The sequence below is a fragment of the Lepidochelys olivacea genome (assembly GCF_965140295.1).
Source record: "Lepidochelys olivacea isolate rLepOli2 genome assembly, chromosome: 3".
In the NCBI taxonomy this organism is placed as follows: Eukaryota; Metazoa; Chordata; order Testudines; family Cheloniidae; genus Lepidochelys; species Lepidochelys olivacea.
Genome location: NC_140413.1, coordinates 158,944,074 through 158,965,453, shown reverse-complemented (window position 1 = coordinate 158,965,453; position 21,380 = coordinate 158,944,074). Strand labels below are relative to the sequence as shown.

The following is a 21,380-nucleotide window of genomic DNA, read 5'->3' as shown; positions in this document are numbered from 1 at the left end:
GGAAACTGTATTAGTCACAGTCATGAATAGCCTCCTGTTGGCTTTGTACTCAGTCATTTTGCCTTTTGGGTTATACTGGATCTGTGATCACCTATATAATTAACCATAGTTTATTGCTTTGGTGTTTAAAGGGTGTTTCTCCTATTCAGCAGTGGTTCTCAACCAGGGGTACGTGTACTTCTGGAGGTATGCAGAGGTCTTCCAGGAGGTACATCAACTCATCTAGATATTTGCCTAGTTTTACAACAGGCTACACAAAAAGTGAAGTCAGTACAAACTAAAATTTCATACAGACAATGACTTCTTTATACTGCTCTATATAATGAACACTGAACTGTAAGAACAATATTTATATTCCAATTGATTTATTTTATAATTTTATGATAAAAGTGAGAAAGTAAGCAATTTTTCAGTAATAGTGTGCTTTGATACTTTTGTATTTTTATGTCTGATTTTGTAAGCAAGTAGCTTTTAAGTGAGATGAAACTTGGGGGTATGCAGGACAAATCAGACTCATAATTTGAGTAGAGAGTCCCTTTATTTAATCTGTGAAGATTCTACAACTGAACCGCATCCCCTCATGACCAAGAACTAGGGCTGTCAAGCGATAAAAAAATTAATCGCAATTAATCATGCGATTAAAAAATTAATCATGATTAATTGCACTGTTAAACAATAATAGAATACCAGTTATTTAAATATTTTTGGATGTTTTCTACATTTGCAAATATATTGGTTTCAATTACACCGCATACGAAGTGTACAGTGCTCATTTTATATTTATTTTTAATTACAAACATTTGCACTGTAAAAAACAAAATAAATAGTATTTTTCAATTCACCTCATACAAGTACTGTAATGCAATCTCTTTATCATGAAAGTTGAACTTACAAATGTAGAATTCTGTACAAAAAATAACTGCATTCAAAAATAAAACAATGTAAAACTTTAGAGCCTACAAGTCCACTCAGTCCTATTTCTTATTCAGTCAATTGCTCAGACAAGCAAGTTTGTTTACATTTGCAGGAGATAATGCTGCCCGCTTCTTGTTTACAATGTCACCTGAAAGTGAGAACAGACATTTGCATGGCACTATTAGAGCCAGCATTGCAAGATATTTATGTGCCAGATGCACTAAAGATTCACATGTGCCTTCATCTTCAACCACCATTCCAGAAGACATGCATCTATGTTGATAATGAGTTCTGCTCAATAACAATCCAAAGCAGTGCGGACTGACGCATGTTCATTTTCATCATCTGAGTCAGATGCCACCAGCAGAAAGGTTGATTTTCTTTTTTGATGGTTCAGGTTCTGTAGTTTCTGCATTGGAGTGTTGTTCTTTTAAGACTTCTGAAAGTATGCTCCACACCTTGTCCCTTTCAGATTTTGGAAGGCACTTCAGATTCTTAAACCTTGGGCTGAGTGCTGTAGCTATCTTTAGAAATCTCACATTTGTACCTTCTTTGCGTTTTGTCAAATCTGCATAAAAAGTGTTTTTAAAATGAGCAACATGTGCTGGGTCATCATCTGAGACTGTTATAATATGAAATACATGGCAGAATGCGGGTAAAACAGAGCAGGAGACATACTATTCTCCCCCAAAGAGTTCAGTCAAAGTTTAATTAACACATTATTTTTTTAACAAGCATGGAAGCATGTCCTGTGGAATGGTAGCTGAAGCATGAAGGTGCATACGAATTTTTAGCACATCTGGCTCGTAAATACCTTGCAATGCCAGCTACAAAAGTGCCATGCGAATGCCTGTTCTCACTTTCAGGTGACATTGTAAATAAGAAGCCAGCAGCATTATCTCCCGTAAATGTAAACAAACTTGTTTGTCTTAGCGATTGTCTGAATAAGAAGTAGGACTGAGTGGACTTGTAGATGCTAAAGTTTTACATTGTTTTGTTTCTGAGTGCAGTTATGTAACACAAAAATCTACATTTGTCAGTTGCACTTTCACAATAAAGAGATTGCATTACAGTACTTGTATGAGGTGAATTGAAAAATACTATTTGTTTTATTTATCATTTTATAGTGCAAATATTTGTAATAAAAATAATAATATAAAGTGAGCACTGTACACTTTATATGCTGTGTTGTAATTTAAATCAAAATATTTGAAAATGTAGAAAAACATCCAAAAATAGTTAATAAATTTCAATTGGTATTCTATTCTTTGACAGTACAATTAAAACTGTGATTAATCGTGATTAATTTTTTTGAGTTAAGCATGTGAGTTAACTGCGATTAATCGACAGCCCTACCAAGAACTTCTAGTACTTTAGTTTGGTAGTAAGGTTTCCATTAGTGGTTTCTCACTGCTTGTGGCTTGAGGCCTGCTCTCGTGATTCAGTAGCCACAATCATGTTAAACTCAACCTGTGTTCTCTACCTTAGTGGCCCAGATTGTGGTGGTTTAATTTTAAGACATCATTTTTGGATGTTAAAGCCACTAATGGGGAAGGACCCCACTATATTTGACACCTCCTCCTTAAGCCCCATCAAAGAATCATGGAAGTTTAGGACTGGAAGGGACCTCAATAGGTCATCTAGTCCAGTCCCCTGCACTCAAGACAGGACTAAATAATAACTAGACCATTCCTGGGAGGTGTTTGTCTAAATCTGTTCTTAAAAGCCTCCAATGATGGAGATTCCACAACCTCTCTAGGGCAATGGTTCTTAAACTTTTTTTTCATGGACCACTTGAAAATTGCTGAGGGTCTCAGCAGACCACTTAGTGGTCTTTCCAAATGTTGTTTGTACTGTTAGTGAACTATTGTAAAGCTCTTTGGATAAAAGCGCTATATAAAAAAAATCTTAATAAACTTTTTTGTTCTACAAATAAAAGCGCACAACTCATATTTTAATATCAGTAGTCTTACCTTTCTAATGTGATGGATGTGCCCTCTCTCCCCTGTTGCGACAGCCCCCAATCTGTGGCTGGGAAGGAAGGGGATCTCTCCCCGGCAGCCGTAGCCCTGGAGCTGGGGAAAATTGCCTCTTTCTCTGGCTGCCGCAGCCCTGCGTGTCCCAAATTCCCTCCACCCTTCTTCTCACCCCACTGCCCCCTCCCACCTACCCCCTATTCCCCCAAGGCCACCACCTCACTTTACATGTGCTTCTTCTCCAGGGTCCAGGCACCTAATTGGTGGAGCCAGGCCTGCGCAGCTCCATTAATTAGATGGGTGGCTCTTCATTCTCTTGTGCACGGCCGCCCAGGCACACACCTTAGAGGGAACTGTCCGCGGACCACCTGAATGGAGTTTGGTCCACAGACCACAGTTTGAGAACCTCTGCTCTAGGCAGTTTGTGTCAGTGCTTAACTACCCTCATAATCAGGATGTTTTTCCAAATGTCCTCCAATCTAAACCTCCCTTGCTGCAATTTAATCCCACTGCTTCTTGTGTTATCCTCAGAGGTGAACAAGAAGAATTTTTCACCCTCCTTCTTGTAACAACCAATTTGCTCCTGAGAAGCTATGCATTACCATATCAATCCTTTGGACCCAGTACTGCCAACTCATATTCCTCTCAGAATAGAGGTGTGGTCCAAGTACGGGTCTGGGAGCCAGGCACTCCTGAATTCTAATTCTGGTTACAACACTGACTTCTCCTGTGGCCTTCAGCAAGTTACTTGGGGCAACACTTCCAAAAGTACCCTGCAGTTTTGAGGTTACTCTGTTTTTATGTGCCCAGCTTGGGACATCTTGGCCTGATTTTCAGAAGTGTCTGGTGCCTACAGATCCCTTTGTCCTCAGCTGTAATTGGGGTATCCCGCACTTTTAAAAGTTATATTCAAGGTATCTCAAGTTGGGTACACAAAATCAGAGGCCAGTTTTGGAAAACTTTGGCCCCAAGTTCTGCCTTAATTTCTTTGTCCATAAAAATTAAGCATAATATTAATATTTAACTTGCAAGGTGTAGTGGCAGCTAGTTAGTTATTTTTTGTAAATCTCTCTGAAAGTGAAGAGTACTGCATAAGTCCTAAGCATTGTTAAATTGTCATTGTAGTGAATTTCCAGATCTCAGTTATGCTGGCTGTGGGGATCACTCTGGTGATGAGAGCAGTTGACTTGGAATGGGTAGACAGAAGAAGAGCAGAGAACTGGATATAGTGTCATTCTGGCCCCACTGTCCATATGCATACACAGGGGTGAGCACTGTGTAAGCAGAGTTTTTAGGGGAGCCAACCTATCTAATCTGTGGTATTTATATGACAATAATCTAGACACCTATTCTTCATAGTGATTGCTGCTTTTGTCTTGAGATACCTCATGAGACATGAGTATGAGGTGAAGAGGAGGGGGGAAATTACTGCTAAGCAAGTGGCAGGTGGGAACTGTGGCACAGTGGTCTGTGTGATCGACAAAGAATTTGCAAAAACCTGCTTTGCTAGGAAGCTCTCCTTTATTTAAAAAACAAAATCTTCTAGGCTCATAAGACTGAGAAGAATTTAAAGTTACCTGCTGTCATTTTAAAATATGCTACCTGCCATTCCAGCTCCTCATTCCCTCTTCAGTTGTCCCTCAAGAGTCCTGTTTTCCTGGAAATGGGTTTTGAGACTTGGGAGTACTCATTAAAAAAGATGGGATGCTGCAGAGTGTGACGTTGCCCTCTGGTGTTATCTGGACCAGTGATCTGCTAGGTCATTCCTTGACTCTGGGAGCCAGCCTTACCCTGCTCTGCTTTGAGAACCCGCACTCATGGGCTGTTCACGCACAGCCTCTAGCATGCAAACTGCTTCTTGGATTGTGCAAACGAATGACACTAGCCAATATCTCCGGTCCCAGGCACAACCCTAGGAACCTCCGTCTTGCAGTGTCCAGTTATGCCCACTGGAAGCTGCAAGCTTATATGAGTTCGTCAATTTAACAAAGAAATTGATATGTACCAGGCTTGTTATCCCAAGGGGAGTCTCTGACACCCTTCAAATCAAACACACTGCTTCAGGTAGAATAAACAAACAGATTTATTAACTACAAAGATAAATTTTAAGTGATTATAAGTCAAAGCACAAGAAGTCAGATTTGGTCAAATGAAATAAAAGCAAAACACATTCTAAGATGAGCTTAACACTTTCAATGCCCTTACAAATTTAGATGCTTCTCACCACAGGCTGGCTGGTTTGCCCTTCAGCCAGGCTCTTCCCTTTGATCAGCGCTTCAGTTGCTTGGTGTGGTGTCTGTAGATGTAGATGGAAGAGAGAGGAAGAGCATGGCAGATGTCTCTCCCTTTTATTATGTTATTTCTTTCCTCTTGGCTTTGCCCTCCCTCCCCTTCAGAGTCAGATGAGCATTACTGCATCTCAATCACAAACTGACCAAAGGAAGGGGGGTGGCACACTTGAGAGTCCAACAGATCCTTTTGTTGCTGCCTAGGCCAGCGTCCTTTATTCCTGTGAGGTTGGCTTGGGTTTGTCCCATACATGCCCTGATGAGGTGTGAAGTGCCTCTCTGCTCTTGGAGAGTTTTTGCCTAGGCTTATTTTAAGCCATTTTCAGCCTCATAACTATATACATGAAATTATAACCTATAACATTACTGTAACAACAATTACTATAATATCACTATAACAACAATGCTCAGTGCATCATGAGCCTTCCAAAGACACCTGACATGACAAAGTTTGCATTGGATACCACACAATCATTTTACAAGGATGAACATATGGGTGCTGGGTGTTCCCCCGAGGTACAGAGCAACACAGAGTATCTCAAAACTGTATTAGGGTCAGATCACAAAATAATTATACCATTACTGAGAATGTATCTCAGCAGATGTTCAAAATTAGACTCGTGATGCTTTAATGCTGTTTCAAGAGGACCTTACTCCTGTACTTTCACAATGAGGTGAACACAAATATTTTGAAAGTACTGGGTCAAAAGAGCCTTAGTGTTAAAAAAAAACTAATGATATTGAGGACCACACCTTATACTGAGGACTGCTGTTTGCTGGGGTATCCTGCATTGTGATGTTTGCCTTGCACTGCAATATGCTTGAGTACCGCTATATGACTGCTTCCCCCCTGGGCACTCCTGAAACTGAGATGCATATCTCCTGAGTCTATTCCACTGAGAAAAAATATGAACTAAATAATACATCTCTTTCAGTTCTCCAAAATATGGTGCCTCCGAGAAAGTCAGAGCCTTTCAAGACAACTTCAGCCTGGGCTGGATACCACATCAGTGCAGAAGTGAGCATATTTTAAAAGAAAATAGCACTATGAAATCAGGCCAATGTGAACCTAAATGGATGGAAAATAGTAAGCCTGTGTTTTTTCTAATGCAAACCTACAGGGGCTTGTTTGCCAGAGTCCTGGGGCGACCCAACTCGCTAAGGTTCTGCTAAATAGGAGATCAAAATAAATCATTGGAGTTGTAGGAATCTCATTTGAGAACTAATTAGACTTTATCCTGGTTGTTTCTCCTCAGCAGCTTAAACTCAATCTATCAATACAGAAATAAAGTACTAGGAAATAAAAGATTTTACAGTAGCCTCCATTGGAATGAGGCTCATGGGATAATCAGTTTCTTGCACAGGAAAGCATGATGGTTAAAAAAAGACCAAAAAAGTTATAACTTGGTCATGTATGAAGGACCTGGACAGCTAGAATGAGGTTAATTATTTTGATACTGCAACTTTAGGAAGCTGTTTCCTCACATGTTTATGCTACCATCCTCTATAGCAGGGGTTCTCAACCTTTTTCTTTCTGAGGTCCCCCCAACATGCTATAAAAACTCCATGGTCCACCTGTGTCACAATAAAGGGTTTTCTGCATATAAAAGCCAGGGCCGGCGTTAGGGGGTAACAATCAGGGCAATTGCCTGGGGCCTCATGCCACAAGAGCCTCTGCAAAACTACATTACTCAGGCTTCGAATTCAATCTTAAGTGAAGGGCCCGGGCTTCAACCCCATGCGGCAGGGCTTCGGCTTTCTGCCCTGTGCCCCAATGAGTCTAATGCTGGCCCTGCTTTGAGAACCACTGCTCTATATGCAGAAGACCTTTTAAACTCCCTCAAAATATCTTTATCTGTACAAATTAACTCGGCTTGGTGGGCTTAGTTTCAAATCTGTTTCTCTTTATCCACCACTTATAATGAATACAAATTTGCATTCGTACAGCAACTTTCATCCAAGAACCTAAAAGCATTTTATAAATATCAATCAAGCCACACAATACCTCTCACATATATATTATCGCACATACATTAAGATGGGTAAACTAAGTCAGAGGTTAAATGGTATGCCCCATGTCAAACAGAATCAGTGGAAGAGTTGAGATAGAGTCTTGACTCCCAGCTCCCTTCTCTAAACATTAGACCACATTTCCCCTAAAAATCACAAACTTTCTGAGATATCATAGAATTTCCAGTCTTTGGTCCTGTTGTAAATTAACCCTGCCAGCATCTGTTTTACCCATGAGCCATACTAAATCTTTTTTGAGGTTGCTTAGAGCCCTGGTATGCATTCCTTTATTTTGTGTCTGATTCATTTAACCCTTTTGTACCTTAGGAGGTCACAGTGCCCTGTTTAATAAAAGTGTGTGGGTTTTTTTTAAACTATGTATTTAGAAAGTTTTAACAAGTTTATAAATTCTTGCCATGTAAATATCAGAAACAAAACAATATTAGCTTTTGTTTAGAGAAACATTATCTAAGAATATAGTCATCAGATCTTTCTATTTAAGAGGCTGTTACCATATTACAGAGCATCATTACAACATCTATAATATGTCAAAAATGTGTTTTGAGTAGTATAATGCTATGCAGAGGAAAGCAAAACAAAATGAACAAGTTTAGAGAGTCATAGAATCATAGAATATCAGGGTTGGAAGGGACCTCAGGAGATCATCTAGTCCAACCCCCTGCTCAAAGCAGGACCAATCCCCAATTTTTGCCCCAGATCCCTAAATGGCCCCCTCAAGGATTGAACTCATAACCCTGGGTTTAGCAGGCCAATTGAACTCTTCAGCAAGAGGCTGCAGCTTCCATGATGAGGGCAGGCCCACAGCTGTATTAAAAATATAGTAGTGGTACTTATTCATGTCAATTATCCATACACTGAAACAATGTAACATATAATAGAAAGCAACATAAACATGTGGATTATAAGGACAATGAAAGGAAATGGAAACATAGTGTAAAACCAATCAACTATTTAAAAGTTCCTCAGTATTCTGTTTGGGACTTTTGTAATGTGTATTAGGAATATTGATTCTTTTGTAGTGTTAAATTTTAAGTGTCCCCCCCCCACCCCCAATACAGTGGATATTGGTATACAAAACTTTCACAGCTGATATATATAATAAGATTTAAAAACAGCTGTTGCAATACATATGCCAAACAGTGGATGATCCCACACATCATGAACTCCATGGTCCCTCTGCAATGTGCTGTGTGGCAGGCAGCAAAGATGTTATAAAAACCTGGTGCTGGTGTGGAGGAAATGTGGTTATAGGAGATGTTCCCTGCTCTGTGTAGCCATCACTTTCTCCTCCACAGGAAATTCACATGGCCATTGGGCCATGTAAAAAGTAGGGATTAGTTAATGCTGCTTCAAGTAGCATTTATTACCTTTCCTTGCTCTATGGCCCCCATTGGAAGGGTCAAAGAGTACAGACCACTGTCCAGAAATCAATGGCAGTATAAGTTTGCTTGTGCGTATGTGGTGATGATGTTAGGGGGAGCCTGGAAGATGCAGACAGGATCAGTGTAAAGTTAAGCTTTGAGTCAGTTGGACTAAGCACATTCATAAGTCTTTGCAGGACTGAAGCCATAACGATGGGGCAGAACTCATCTTGTTCAAACCCACAGCAAATCAGTACTAATCCAGAATCAGAAATAGAACTCAGGAGCACTGATTCTCAGTTCTCTGTGCTAATTCACCCCTATTTTCTCTTTTATAATGTTGTCTTTGAAATTCCTTTTGGGATAAAATTTCTCATGCTCAGGTGTCTTGCAAAGTGGGCTCACCTAGTTTCAGTAGTGCAAGTGATGTCCAGCTCACACGAGGTAGCTCAAAAAAGGTCTTTCTGTGACCTAAATACAAAATGTATTCAGCTGTAGGCTCTGCCTGGTTTCTTGGATTTTGGTAGAAGGAAGACCGTCCATCCATCCCCCGGCTTTACTTGAGGGCGGGTCTTTTAGTGCTACTAGAGCACCTGCTGTGCTGTGCCTGGTCTGAACCCAGATTGTGAGGCATCTAGCATTTGTTAGTTTGCTTCTGTGTTAACCTTTTAACTCAATGTCTGAAAAACACATAAGAGACCAGCAGCACCCTCAGCTCTATTAACTATTCTCTGGTTCTCAAAAGTGTCCTCTCCCATAGGTGCTGGAACTAGGAGTGTGCGGGGTGCTGCAGCACCCCTGACTTGAAGTGTTTTCCATTATATACAGTTTTGTTCAATGGCTGTCAGCACCTCCACTATAAAAATTGTTCCAGCATCCCTGTCCCCTACAGCAAAAGATTGGGAAGGTAAAACTTGATATTCCTGGTACTTTTAGGGTACAAACAACAAGAAAAAAGTTTTGAATATTGTTTCAAATATTCATTATATATTCATAAATAAATCCATTTTTCTTTCTTTTGCAAGTTGCCTTTAAGGATATTAGAAACATTAGTAAGAAAAGAGGAATTGAGAAAAAGAAAATGTAAAGAATTTGAATTTAAAGAAAGTTAAAATATTTTGGGACAGATTCTCCCCTCAAATACTCATATGTGATTAATTTTGGCTTCAATGTGCATGGTTAACTGAGCGTACAGTTTGGTCCTAAAGATATTGTTGTAAAGTTTCAGTTCAACAGCGGGACAACAGCACAGCTGTAAGACCTGATGGGTAGATGCACATTTGATTTCTTCTTTTTCCTTGCTCATGGGTTGCTTGTCGGGGTTTCTTTCATTCACTATCTCCTGAACTCTTTGTTTTGGACCTGTGAGAAGGGAAAGGAACTGTGTATTGCATCTTGGGAATCAGAAGAAGTGATTAGGTCAAGAGCAGGAGACAGACTGAGTCAGCTGAGCCAGAATATTCATGCTTTGTCCCACCCCCCATGACATCATGGAATTCGAGGGAATTTCCACCAAAGGCAGAGCTCCTGGCTGGGAGAGTAGAATAGGGCAGTGGTTTTCAAACTTTTTTTCTGGGGACCCAGCTGAAGAAAATTGTTGATTCCCATGACCCAATGGAGCTGGGGATGAGGGGTTTCGGGTGTGGGAGGGGCTCAGGGCTGAGGCAGAGGGTTGGGATGCGGCGGTAAGGGACTCAGGGTGTGGGAGGGGGCTCTGGGCTGGGGCAGGGGGCTGGGGTGTGGGAGGGTGTCAGGGCTCTGGGCTGGGGGTGCAGGCTTTGGGGTGGGGCTGGGGATGAGGGGTTTGGAATGCAGGAAGGGGTTCTGGGTTTGGGAGGGGCTCAGGGCTGGGGCAGGGGATTGGGGTGCAGGGTTGGGGCACGGACTTATCTTCAGCGGCTCCTGGTCAGCGATGCAGCTGGGGTGCACAGACAGGCTTCCCGCCTATCCTGGCACCGTGGACCGTGCTGCACCCCGGAAGTGGCCAGCAGCAGGTCCGGCTCCTAGGCAGAGGCGCGCAAGTGGCTTCACACGACTCTCGCCCACAGGCCCTGCCCCCCCCCCAGTTCCTGTTGGCCGGTTCCCAGCCAATGGGAGTGCAGAGCTGGTGCTCGGGGTGGGGACAGCATGCAGAGCCCTGTGGCCCTCCTGCCTAGAAGCCAGACCCACTGCTGGCCGCTTCCGGGGCACAGAGTGGTGTCGAAACAGGTAGGCACTAGCCTGCCTTCGCTGGGCAGCATTGATGACGGGACTTTTAACATCCCAGTCGGCAGTGCTGACCAGAGCGACCTAGTGCCTGACATGCCATAACCCAATACTGGGTCGCGACCTGAAGTTTGAAAAATGCTGGAGTAGGGCATCATTCAAAGCAATGTTGAACTTGAGTTAAGCATAGTTTAATGTTATTAATACAAATTATATTAAACCTAATAGTAGGTTGAGAATGGAGTGAAGCTTCCCCTTGCTCACTGGACTGTAATCTAATGGCTCAATCCTCCAGTCCTTATTTACATGAAGATTCCTGCTGAAATCAGTAGGAATACTCGTGCTAATCAAGACTGCAGAGTGAGACCCTAACTGCTAGGAAAAGACCTATATTGTAAATGGAATCCCATATCCAATGCAACACATGAAAGCATAGTTACTTTATTTTTACATTTTAATATTTTTACAGTTAATACCAACAATAATGGCCCTTAGTCTGGGCACTTCCTCTCATGTAATAATTGTCTGTGCTAATGGCCGTTAACTGTTCCCACTGGTCATTGAAGTCTGTTTGCACTGTATCAGTAATAATGTTAATTTTGGGTGCCTGGACTTTATTATTTTATATTGTATTTTATAATATCCTATTCTAATATCCTATTCTATAATATTATAATTATTTACTCTGGGTCTTCTTTCTTGTTACCTCTTAAAGTGCAGTTCTACTTTAAAAAGTGACTGTAAAAGTATCAGAGGATAACAGGTTTGGTTTCTCTATTGATTTTTCCAAAGTTTACAGGTAAAATGATATTTTTTTCTAACTGCTAGCTTCACAAACTCATCTTAAGATCAGAGAGTCAAACTGTTTTTTTCTGGCTCTCTTGCATCATCACTTGTGGTAAAGCTTAGTTATATACCTGTACAACTGAAAACAATTGGGCTGCACAGGTGTAACTGACTACAGAATTTGACCCTGCAACTGTAACTTCACAAATCTGTTCATGATGGGTAAGTCAGAATAGAATGCAGTTCACTCTCCTATAGATATCTGAGCTTCTCAGGTTTAACAAAAATATAAAGTAAAATGCATGTTCTCATTAAATAATAAGGCAAAAAATATAACTCTGAAAGAACACAGGGATCAGATCAGTTGGGTGAGCAGGGGCCATTTTTACATAGTCACTTTTCTGACCATAACTGCACTTTCACCTTGGAATAACCTCCCGCTACTGATCCTCCAAGTGTCTTCTGTCATTTCCACTCTTTTCAAATCTCTCCTTATAACCCATTTCTCCCACAAATCTTTTCCAAGCTGGACTTCTCGACAGTGATCCCTTCCCAGTCTCATGCACCCAAAAGTCTGATTTTGCAGGGAGGGGGAAGAGAATTCTTTCATCCTAGATTAATTTTAAGGCGGTTCTAAAAGTCTCACCTGGTTGCACTACAGGGTTTTGTTTTGCATGTGTTTGAACTAGATACCTGCAATTTCCCGAAAATACTTCTCCAACCCCTAGGACTGATCCAGCCCTTCAGATCTGAGCATCCTCCAACTTCGGAGGTGTCAAGAACCAGCTCTAGATCTGAATTTTTTCCAGCCATGTGTAATTTGATTTTTTAACCTCCCCACATTCACTGTTCCAGCCTGTCAGTCCCTCAGACATTTTGCTTATGTTCTCTGGGGCAGGGACTGCGTCTGGCTCCCTAAAGCTCCTTTGACATTTATGAGTTACATTAGTGGCAGGCGGGAAGTGTTTGCGCTGTTGTACATGGTCGTGCCCGCGCAAGAGGAGCCTGTGGGACCCATCCGGGCAGTGCCCCGCAGGTGAGCCAGGACACGACTAATATTTTTATTTGTTCAGCGATTAGGGGCACAACAGTGTGGGGCTGCCTGGCCCTAGCCATCTCTGGGGGTGGAGACAGGGCAGCGGCCGGGTCCGGTTGCGAGGTGCGGGGCTGGCTACAGCTGCGGTATGGTAGGGGCGGACGGCTACAGGGGACCGGTTGCCGTTGGTCTGATCTCGCGCTGGCTGTTGGGCTCACGCCCGCGACCGTTAGCCGCGGCAGAGTCCCCGGGGTGGCCTCGCGCTCCCTCCTGGCCGCTGGCCTCCCCCTCTGCTCGCGGGAAAAGGGAGGAGGGGAGGGAATCCCTCTCGCGCGCGCGGCGTGTCTTTTGTGTTTGTACACACAGCGCCCGGCTCAGAGGTTGCGCGGGGGCAGAGATGAGGGAGGGAGGAAGGGGAGTGGGCGTGGCCAAGCCTTCCCTCCATTGTGCACCATTGGCCGCCTGGCGGAGGCCGGGGCGGGGCCGGGGCGGGAGAGGGCGGGGCCAGGCGGCGGGGACGGCCCTCGCGAGTCAGCCATCTTTCAATTGTGCTCTCAGCCGCCGCCGCCAGCAGCAGTAGCTGTAGCTCCTCCTCGCTTCCTCCCTCCCTGCACGGCAGCCGCTCTCAGCCCAAGCGGACGGGGGTAAGTCCCTGGCTCTCCCCCTAAGACTCCCCGCGCCCCGCCACTCGGCGGGGCCCCCATGGCCGCCCCCCAACCCGCCGCACAAACTTTTGGGGGCCAGAAATCGGTGCTGGGAAGCGGCAGCATCCGGAGTCCCCCTTCTCCTCGCCACCTTCCCCTGCTCAGCCAAGGAGCCTGAGCTGCTCCCTTCCCCAGCCCCCCCAGCCCCTCTTCGCTCGATCATTGCCCCCCTGTGCCCCCCTTACCCCCACTCCAGACCCCCACCAACACCCTCCCCAGCCCCTTAGCTACCTCCTGAGCCCAACATCTCCCCGGATCGGGGCTGGGAAGCAGCTGCAAAGAGGAGCCACTTGCCAGCCCAGGGTAACTCTCCTGCCTTCCTTCCCCTGCTCCCCACAGTTGTTGCTCAGCTTCACCATCTTGTCTCTTTTCTCTGGTCACCGACCATATTTTTTTCCTATTGCCTAAAAAACAATAAAAAAGGAAAGAAATTTGCAAAAGAAACAACCGCAACCCAGTGCATTTTTTTGCATTTTGATTGCAAACTTTTCCCCCATTCCCACTTGATCTGCACCCACATGGTTTGGAGTTCCTTGTATTTTTTGCATTATTTTTTGCAATTTTATTTTTTTCCCTCTTTGCAAAAGGACTAGGGCTGCATTTCGTGATTGTTTCCATTTTGTTCGGGTCTGGGAGATGAGTTTGCCAGTGAGAGGCGCTTGGGAGCGAGGCAGCCTTGGAAAAGCAATTGCACAGAAAGAGGCAGAGAGGCAGCACCAAAAACAACCCCCCAAAAAAGTTTGTTGCTTTCTTGAACTTAAGTCAGGCTCTTTTTGTTTGCGGAATAAATACCGATTTGCGTGTATTTGCTTTTTAATTTGCGGGCATAGCCGAGCGATTGCAATGGGCAGGTTGCTTTGCAGAAAGCACTGAGGGGCTGCTTGTCTACTTTCCCCCTCTCTACTGTTTTGAAAGAGGTATTTTTGCTCAATGCAGACTATAAATTGGATGCAAGCCCCCCAGTGTTTTTCAGGTAATATTTGGAGCACTTTTCAGCTGACGGGGGGAGAGCTACAGGGGGCAGTAACAATCTCTTATCTGTTGTTTGAATCGACCTATTTAGGTTTTGCTGCTGCATCGTTCCTGTTTAACGCTTGGGTGAAACTGCATTTTAATAATAATCTGAGGTCTTCAGACACTTAATTTCTTTTGCAATTAGATAAATTAGACCGATGGGCCTTTTTGGCTAGTGTGTTTTCTCTTAATTGAGCAGTTGAAAGGGAAGGATTCCTTTATGTGGCAAGCAGTTACCTAGAGTCGCAGGTTCTGTTGTTAGAAGTGTGGTGTTTGCATGGTACAGAGGTATAATCGGGATCATTTTAATTGTTCAATGTTGTACGTCTTTTGATTCTTGTTAGACAATATTTTTAAGGTGTAAAAGATAAATCTGCATTTCTGGAACATCTGAGCTAGTGGCTAGTTTGTTGCAGTGTGTGATCGCATGGTAATTTTTTACCGATAGGTGTAAGGAAGAGAAGTTTTCAGGAACATGGCTCGTACCAAGCAAACTGCCCGTAAATCCACTGGTGGTAAGGCACCTAGGAAGCAGCTCGCTACGAAAGCAGCTCGCAAGAGTGCGCCCTCTACTGGAGGGGTCAAGAAACCTCATCGCTACAGGTACAGAAATTACCAGGAACAAAGCTTGTGATGCAACATCCCCTTAACCAAACGGAAACGTTTATCGGAGCAGAACTTTTTGCATTGGGGGAACTTTGGTGGTTTTCTTTTTAATTCTTGATCAGGGTGATTTTTACAGTGCTTTCATTATTTCACTACTTGATTATGAACAAGTTTTAAATAATCCACAGTATGTTTTATGTTTAATATGTGCACAGTGGCTTAAATTTATTGTGTAGTAATAATAGGCTTATTGAATAGATTATTAATTTTGATTTATATTTATGCAATTAAGACCTCGTTTAAGCTTAAACAAATGTCATCCAAACATGTATGCACTTTGTGATTTAGCTTCTAATTAATTTAAGTATGGTAACAGAATTGGACTGAAACAAACTTTAATGCACAGAACTGATTTTAATTTACTTAAACTGGTACAATTTTGTCTTCACAGCTATTTTGCTATTTAATGAACTGACAGTGTAGTTAAGATATTCTACCATTAGAGGGCAGAACATGTCTACATATAAGCAGAATCTTTGCAAATAATTTTACGTTCAGTTAACCTAAAATGAAGACTTAAATAGAGGAGGAAATAGGTTAGAATTACAGGTAAATCTCTTGCTGACAATTATGTTGTAATAAACTCTTTCATCCGGAAGGATCCTTGCGCAATTAAGAGTTTTAACATACGATTGTTCATCTTGAGGGATGGTCATTGTTATTAAAGTGTGTGTGTTCCCTCTTCGAGAAGAGGAGCAGAAAGGCATTTTGGAAAGTGAATGTAATCTTGAAACACTGCAAATGCATATTTTAAGAATGTTTTAGTCTGCATTCATGGTCCATAAAGTAGTATTAGAGAATACAGATGAGAAGAGGGAGGTGGAAATTAATACTACAAATTAGTAAGTAACTTAAGGCAAAAAACCCCAAATGTTCATAATAAATGAAATATACACAATAATCATGCCAGAAATGAACTGTGTGTTTGCAAAAAGATGGCATTAACATGAATTTTTAGTTAAAACACTAATGTAAGAAAACTTGATGAGATTTTAAGCTCTTAGAATAAAATATAACCAAGGATATGATGTTTTTCAATGCTGTTTTTATTGTCATAGCTACAGGGTAGGGAGGGAGTGACCTGTTTTTGATGCGAATTAGCTGGTTGAGGTAAATTCTTGGGGAGAGTCTGTGGCTTAACTTGACCAGATAACTCATGTTAACACTACAACTTGCTTTGTCTGCACTAAGTTTAACACATGTTGGTTAGTGTACGTTAGCTAATGTGTGGTACACCTTTTTTCCATGCTGAAGACAAGGCTTTGGAGGGCCTATTCTTGTAGCTTATCCATAGATGGAATGCCTATTGAAGTTAATATATGAGTGATGAGATCAGGCCCTCTTTGTATGTCAAGGTGTTTTTGTGTTGTAAATACTGAGATGCTTCTAGTAAAAACAGAGCATATACAAAACGTTCCTAGTTCAGATTAGAAGAACATGGGTTATTTGATATTCTAAAATGATACAGAATATTTGTAAATGTTAATTATTTTTTTATTAATTAAAAGGCCGGGTACTGTGGCTCTCCGTGAAATCAGACGTTATCAGAAGTCTACTGAACTTCTGATCCGCAAACTTCCCTTCCAGCGTCTGGTGCGTGAAATTGCTCAGGACTTCAAAACAGATCTGCGCTTCCAGAGCGCTGCTATTGGTGCTTTGCAGGTAAAATTTATTGGAAGACTGATTTATTTTTAGGCCTAATTTAAAAGAATTTTTTTGTGCATGGATGTCTGTAGATGAGCTTGTGAAACTCATGGCAGTTGTCGTACTGCTTAGATTTGTATGCATCTGTATTCATATTCAGAAGGTGGTTAAATTATGTCCCTGTCTGCTAGTGTGGATTCCTAATAGTTTGAGTACCGTTTAACAAAATGAGTTACCTGGTGTTTCCTTATGCAAATATCTAAAAACCTCACAAAGAACTAAAGAAGCATCCCTAACTGAAACCTCTAATATCTTTTAAAAAATAATTTAAACAGATTAACTCTTAGAGTACCTTGAATGCCTGAAAAAAGATTTATCATGGAAATAATTCATCATGACGAGAGAAGAACTGCTGGAATATTGTTGTAAATATGCACACAAACTAATCTGCAGTAACTTTTATATAAGTATCCTTATGCTGGTAAAACATGGAAATGACTTAAAAGAATATTTTCTTTAGAGCAGCAGCTGATAGGGCCATACTGTTGCCTTTGTTACTGTGGGGGAGAGGATGTGATAGGTCAGTTACATAAACTCATGTAATTGGCTGGGCTGTTTCTGTGGTTAGTCAAAATTTCACTCGATTGGTGGACTTCAGAAGTAGACATTTTCCGATTCAGTTCTAGGTGAATTGATGCTACTGTGTTCAACTCCCCCGAAGTAATTAACTTTTTGTTGTTGTATCATTTATAATTTGATAACATAATCTCGTCAATAAACTACTTTATAAAAATGCCATAAATATATTATTAAAATTGGAAATAGCTCTCAAAACATCTCTTACCTTATCAAATGCAGAAATAGTACTTTTCTCATAATAAACTGAGATAAATGTTCTATTCCTTCCCTCTCACTTAAATTTTGTAATAATTAACATCTTTGAAAGCCAAGCTCTTTGAGAGTAGATAACCTGTGTGTTTATAACTTAAGGTTTCAGGACACTCAAAAAACTTCACTGAGCACACATTTAGGTAACCAGGGCTTCCTAAAATACAGTTAGTATAACAATGATTAATAATTGCAGATTTGCTAGCATTTCAGTTATGTACCACAAGGTATATTGAGAAATTGGTGGCTTTTTATTGATCCTGCTCTTGGATTTATTTGGGCAACTTAAATCCTGAATAGTTCATTTTTTGTTACCTCTGCACATAAAAATAGTTTGACAATTTTCAATATTAAATTTTAATACAACTGTAACTTAATCATATAACTGGAAAAAGCTGCTAATAGAATTATATTATAGCGGGGTGGCCAACTGTGCTTTGCAAGCTGCATGTGGCTCTTTTACAATTAGTGTGGCTCGTGATGTCCCCCTCCATGTCTCTCTCCCCCCCCCCCCCAATTCTCTATCTACCAGATGAGAGGGGAGCTCGGGGCTTTTGCCCTGTGGCAGCATAGAGGGGTTAGGGGCTTCTGCCAGAGACAACTGGTGCCTGCTGAGAGTTGGGGAGGGACAAACCTTTAAATTGTGCCCCGCAACAGCTTGAGGCATGTCCCCAAACCTCAGCAGCTCTTCCCTGCAGCTCCCAGGTGTTAGCTCTGCTGCATGGAAAGGCAGCAGCATAAGGAAAGGTTCTCCCTGCAGCTCCCAGCTGTTTGCCCACTGCCACAGGCCGCAGCTCTCAGCTTGCTGGCTCCAGCAGCTGTTGTGCAGAGAGGGGGCCTGGCGGCACCATGTGACCAAGCAGGGCCAGCAAATCCTGGCAAAAATCTGGGGGACATGACCCCCCATGCCTCCCCATGCGTTGCCTCTGGTTTCTGCCCAATGTAGAGGGGGGTCTCGGTGTTTCAGCCCTGCGGAGCATACGTACTGAGGCTTGGGACTTCAGCAGAAGTGGGGCTGGAGCCCTGACCCTAGGCAGGGTTCTCCTGCAGGGCTGTAGCCCTGAGACCCCCCTCTCCCGTCAGGGCTGAAGTCCAAAGCCCTGACAGGCGCACCCCAACTCTTAAACTTCTGAAGGTTATTGTATTCAGCTCGGGGGGTGAGTAAGTTTGGCCACTCCTGCGTTATAGCATCCTTTCTTCTCTTCTCATTGTGAAAAATAGTAGTGCCTACTTGTCTTGTTAAAGTTCTGTGTTCAGGTAATTAGAAGGACCAAATGTTTCAAGTGGGTGGCTTGTCTCTAAATGATTTTGCTTTATTATTTCTAAAGCAAACGTCTGTGGTTCTGACCCATACATGCTTAACTTCAACAGCTGATTTTAGTGGGGCATCACATGCTTAAAGTTAAGCATTTGCATAATTGTGGGCTTGTGGCGTGAGGCTTTTAAATCCTTAACTGGTGTTTTAAAACCTAGTGGGAGATTCTCAAGATTTTGGTTTGTCTACACTAGTTTTTTTAACCTGGAATTAATTGATTGCAAATTAACTCAAGGCTGCTAAAACACTTCAAAGGCTAATTTGGACATACCCCTTTTGTTTCAGGATAGAAACCTTTGGTTTACTCTAGTGCTCAGCGTAATGGTAATCTTGCAAGGCAAAAAGGGCATGTGTGTTTGTTTTTCCAATCCTGTTAGCTCATCCTACTTACCTGAACATGATTGAAAAGCCCTATTAAGATGCAGGATAATTTGTATTGAGGCTATGTTGTAAACTGTGTTCCCTTCCCCCACAGGCTTTAACTTGAGCACTTCGCTATATGTTAAAGGCAGCGTGTCTGGTCTACACTAGGCTTTTAACATATGTTCGGCCTTGTTGTCGGTAGGAAAAGCTGTGTGCTGAACTCAAAATAACTAATTCCAGGAAAAATCCTAGTGAGGAAGGGTAGTTTTCACTTGAATTAGCAGGTCAAGTTAAAGAAGATGTGGGAGCCTAAGCACCTTTTGCTCGTCGAGACACGCCTTTACTAGTGCTACAGTTGTCCTATTATTCCATTCACAAGTACAAGTCAAAAGAAAGTTCAGCATCAATCAATCTACTGTGTGAAAACTTTAAGCAGTCTTCCAAATTTGCTTTACAGGTATAGAAGCTGAAGAGCATCTGTATTGGCTTTGTACCTGTTTCTGTATTTTGCATTTTAGAAGCTAACTTGAAGGTTACTTGATATTAGAATTCAGACTCTTGCTCACTTCAAACAGTGTAAGCTGTTCTACTGAGTTTAGTGTCACTCTGAATCATCATAATGGGCTTAAAGTTCCTAGTCAAAGTATTTTAAAATGATTAAATATTTCTTTATTTAATTGTAGGAGTACTGTTGTAGCTATAATACTTCCCAATATCTTATGTTTTGGTCAAAGTATCTCTGTAATCATCTTCCAGAGAATATCCGCTAAATAGCAGAGGTATACCAAACTTTATTTGGCTGAAAGTACAGAAAATCATTATCTGTGGAAATAAAAGTAATACAGGTTGGCTGTTTGTAGGGAAGCAGTGAGAGAGACTGCCACACTATTGAAAATACTAAACTGTTGCTATCTTTAATAGATATGTTCCTAGACTTACGATTACTTGAGATTCTGTCATGGACTCCTATATTCTTTTAGGTGCTGTGTGTGTAAAAAGTCTTTAACTCTTTGTTTCTTCTATAATAGGAGGCAAGTGAAGCCTACCTGGTTGGCCTGTTTGAAGATACCAACCTCTGTGCTATCCATGCCAAACGTGTCACAATCATGCCAAAAGATATCCAGCTAGCACGCCGCATACGTGGAGAGCGTGCTTAAACTCCACTATGGTGGGTTTGTCCTTCTCAATACAAATCTCTTCTTCCTGTTATTGGTAGTAATGAACGTTAGATATTTTTTTTCCATGGGGTTAAAAGGTACCTAAGTATATGGTTGCAAATGGAAACATAGGGGACAGAATCGGGTATTGGCAAGTTTTTTTTCCATTTTCATTTGTGTGTGGATTTTTAATATAAATGCGGGGACATAGAGCATTAATGCAGTCAAAAATGTTTCAGTGAACAAGTTTCAACAATTCAACTTTATAGCAATTATAAATAAACCTGTCAAATTTTTCTGGACAATGCCAGCATTTGGATTTTTTTAAAACAAGTAAATTTCTTATCGATGGCAATTAAATGGTGTTTGTAGCATTTTTATCATACAGTAGATTCCATCCATTCGCTATACTTTTCTAACTGAGTTGTCCTACATGCAAGTACATGTTTTTAATGTTGTCTGTCTTCTGTGCTGTTCCTGTAAGTTTGCTATTAAAATACATTAAACGACACCTGCTTTTAGTCTTGTTTTTTAAACCTTCTACTTGGATCGTCCGAGAGTGGTTCAATGTGTAGGGTTTTGGACAACTTTTCTACCTATTCCTCTTCCTGTTCCAGGTTTAATACTGAAAAGTAACATTTCCAGCATTGTTTTAATGTTCACTCAGGCCCAGAAGAGTGTGTCCTTGCAATAACTGTGAAGTAACTGCTTTTTTTTAAAAAGAAAAAAGTTTCCTCACTGGTGGAGGAAAGTGAGAGCTTTGAGCCTCTAATCAAAAAGTGTTGCTTAACCCTGAAGTGATAAGTGTATTAAATAGGTAAAGAGACTGGGATGTGGAAGTAGTATGGAAAGCAAGAAGAAAGTCATTGGGTAAGAGTTCTAAATTTCACTATATATTTTTTTTTAAAAAAAAATTGTTGGTAATTTGACTTTTTTTTTTTTTTTTACTTCAATTAAAAACTGTTCGTGCAGAGTCTGGAAGTAAACCTTCAGTCCATGCAGAACATAATCAAAAGAACCTAGGGCAAACC

At 41.6% G+C, this 21,380-nt stretch overlaps 1 protein-coding gene across 1 annotated transcript; it reads left to right on the top strand.

Moving 5' to 3' along the window:
• The first annotated feature begins 13,112 nt into the window (after positions 1-13,112).
• Positions 13,113-20,860, top strand: H3-3A (H3.3 histone A). The gene is made up of 4 exons (XM_084624653.1): positions 13,113-13,242; positions 14,765-14,919; positions 16,491-16,644; positions 20,221-20,860. Exons 2-4 carry the CDS (start codon positions 14,792-14,794, stop codon positions 20,347-20,349), a joined length of 411 nt encoding a protein of 136 aa, XP_084480779.1. The 5' UTR covers positions 13,113-13,242; positions 14,765-14,791; the 3' UTR covers positions 20,350-20,860.
• Positions 20,861-21,380: the final 520 nt, after the last annotated feature.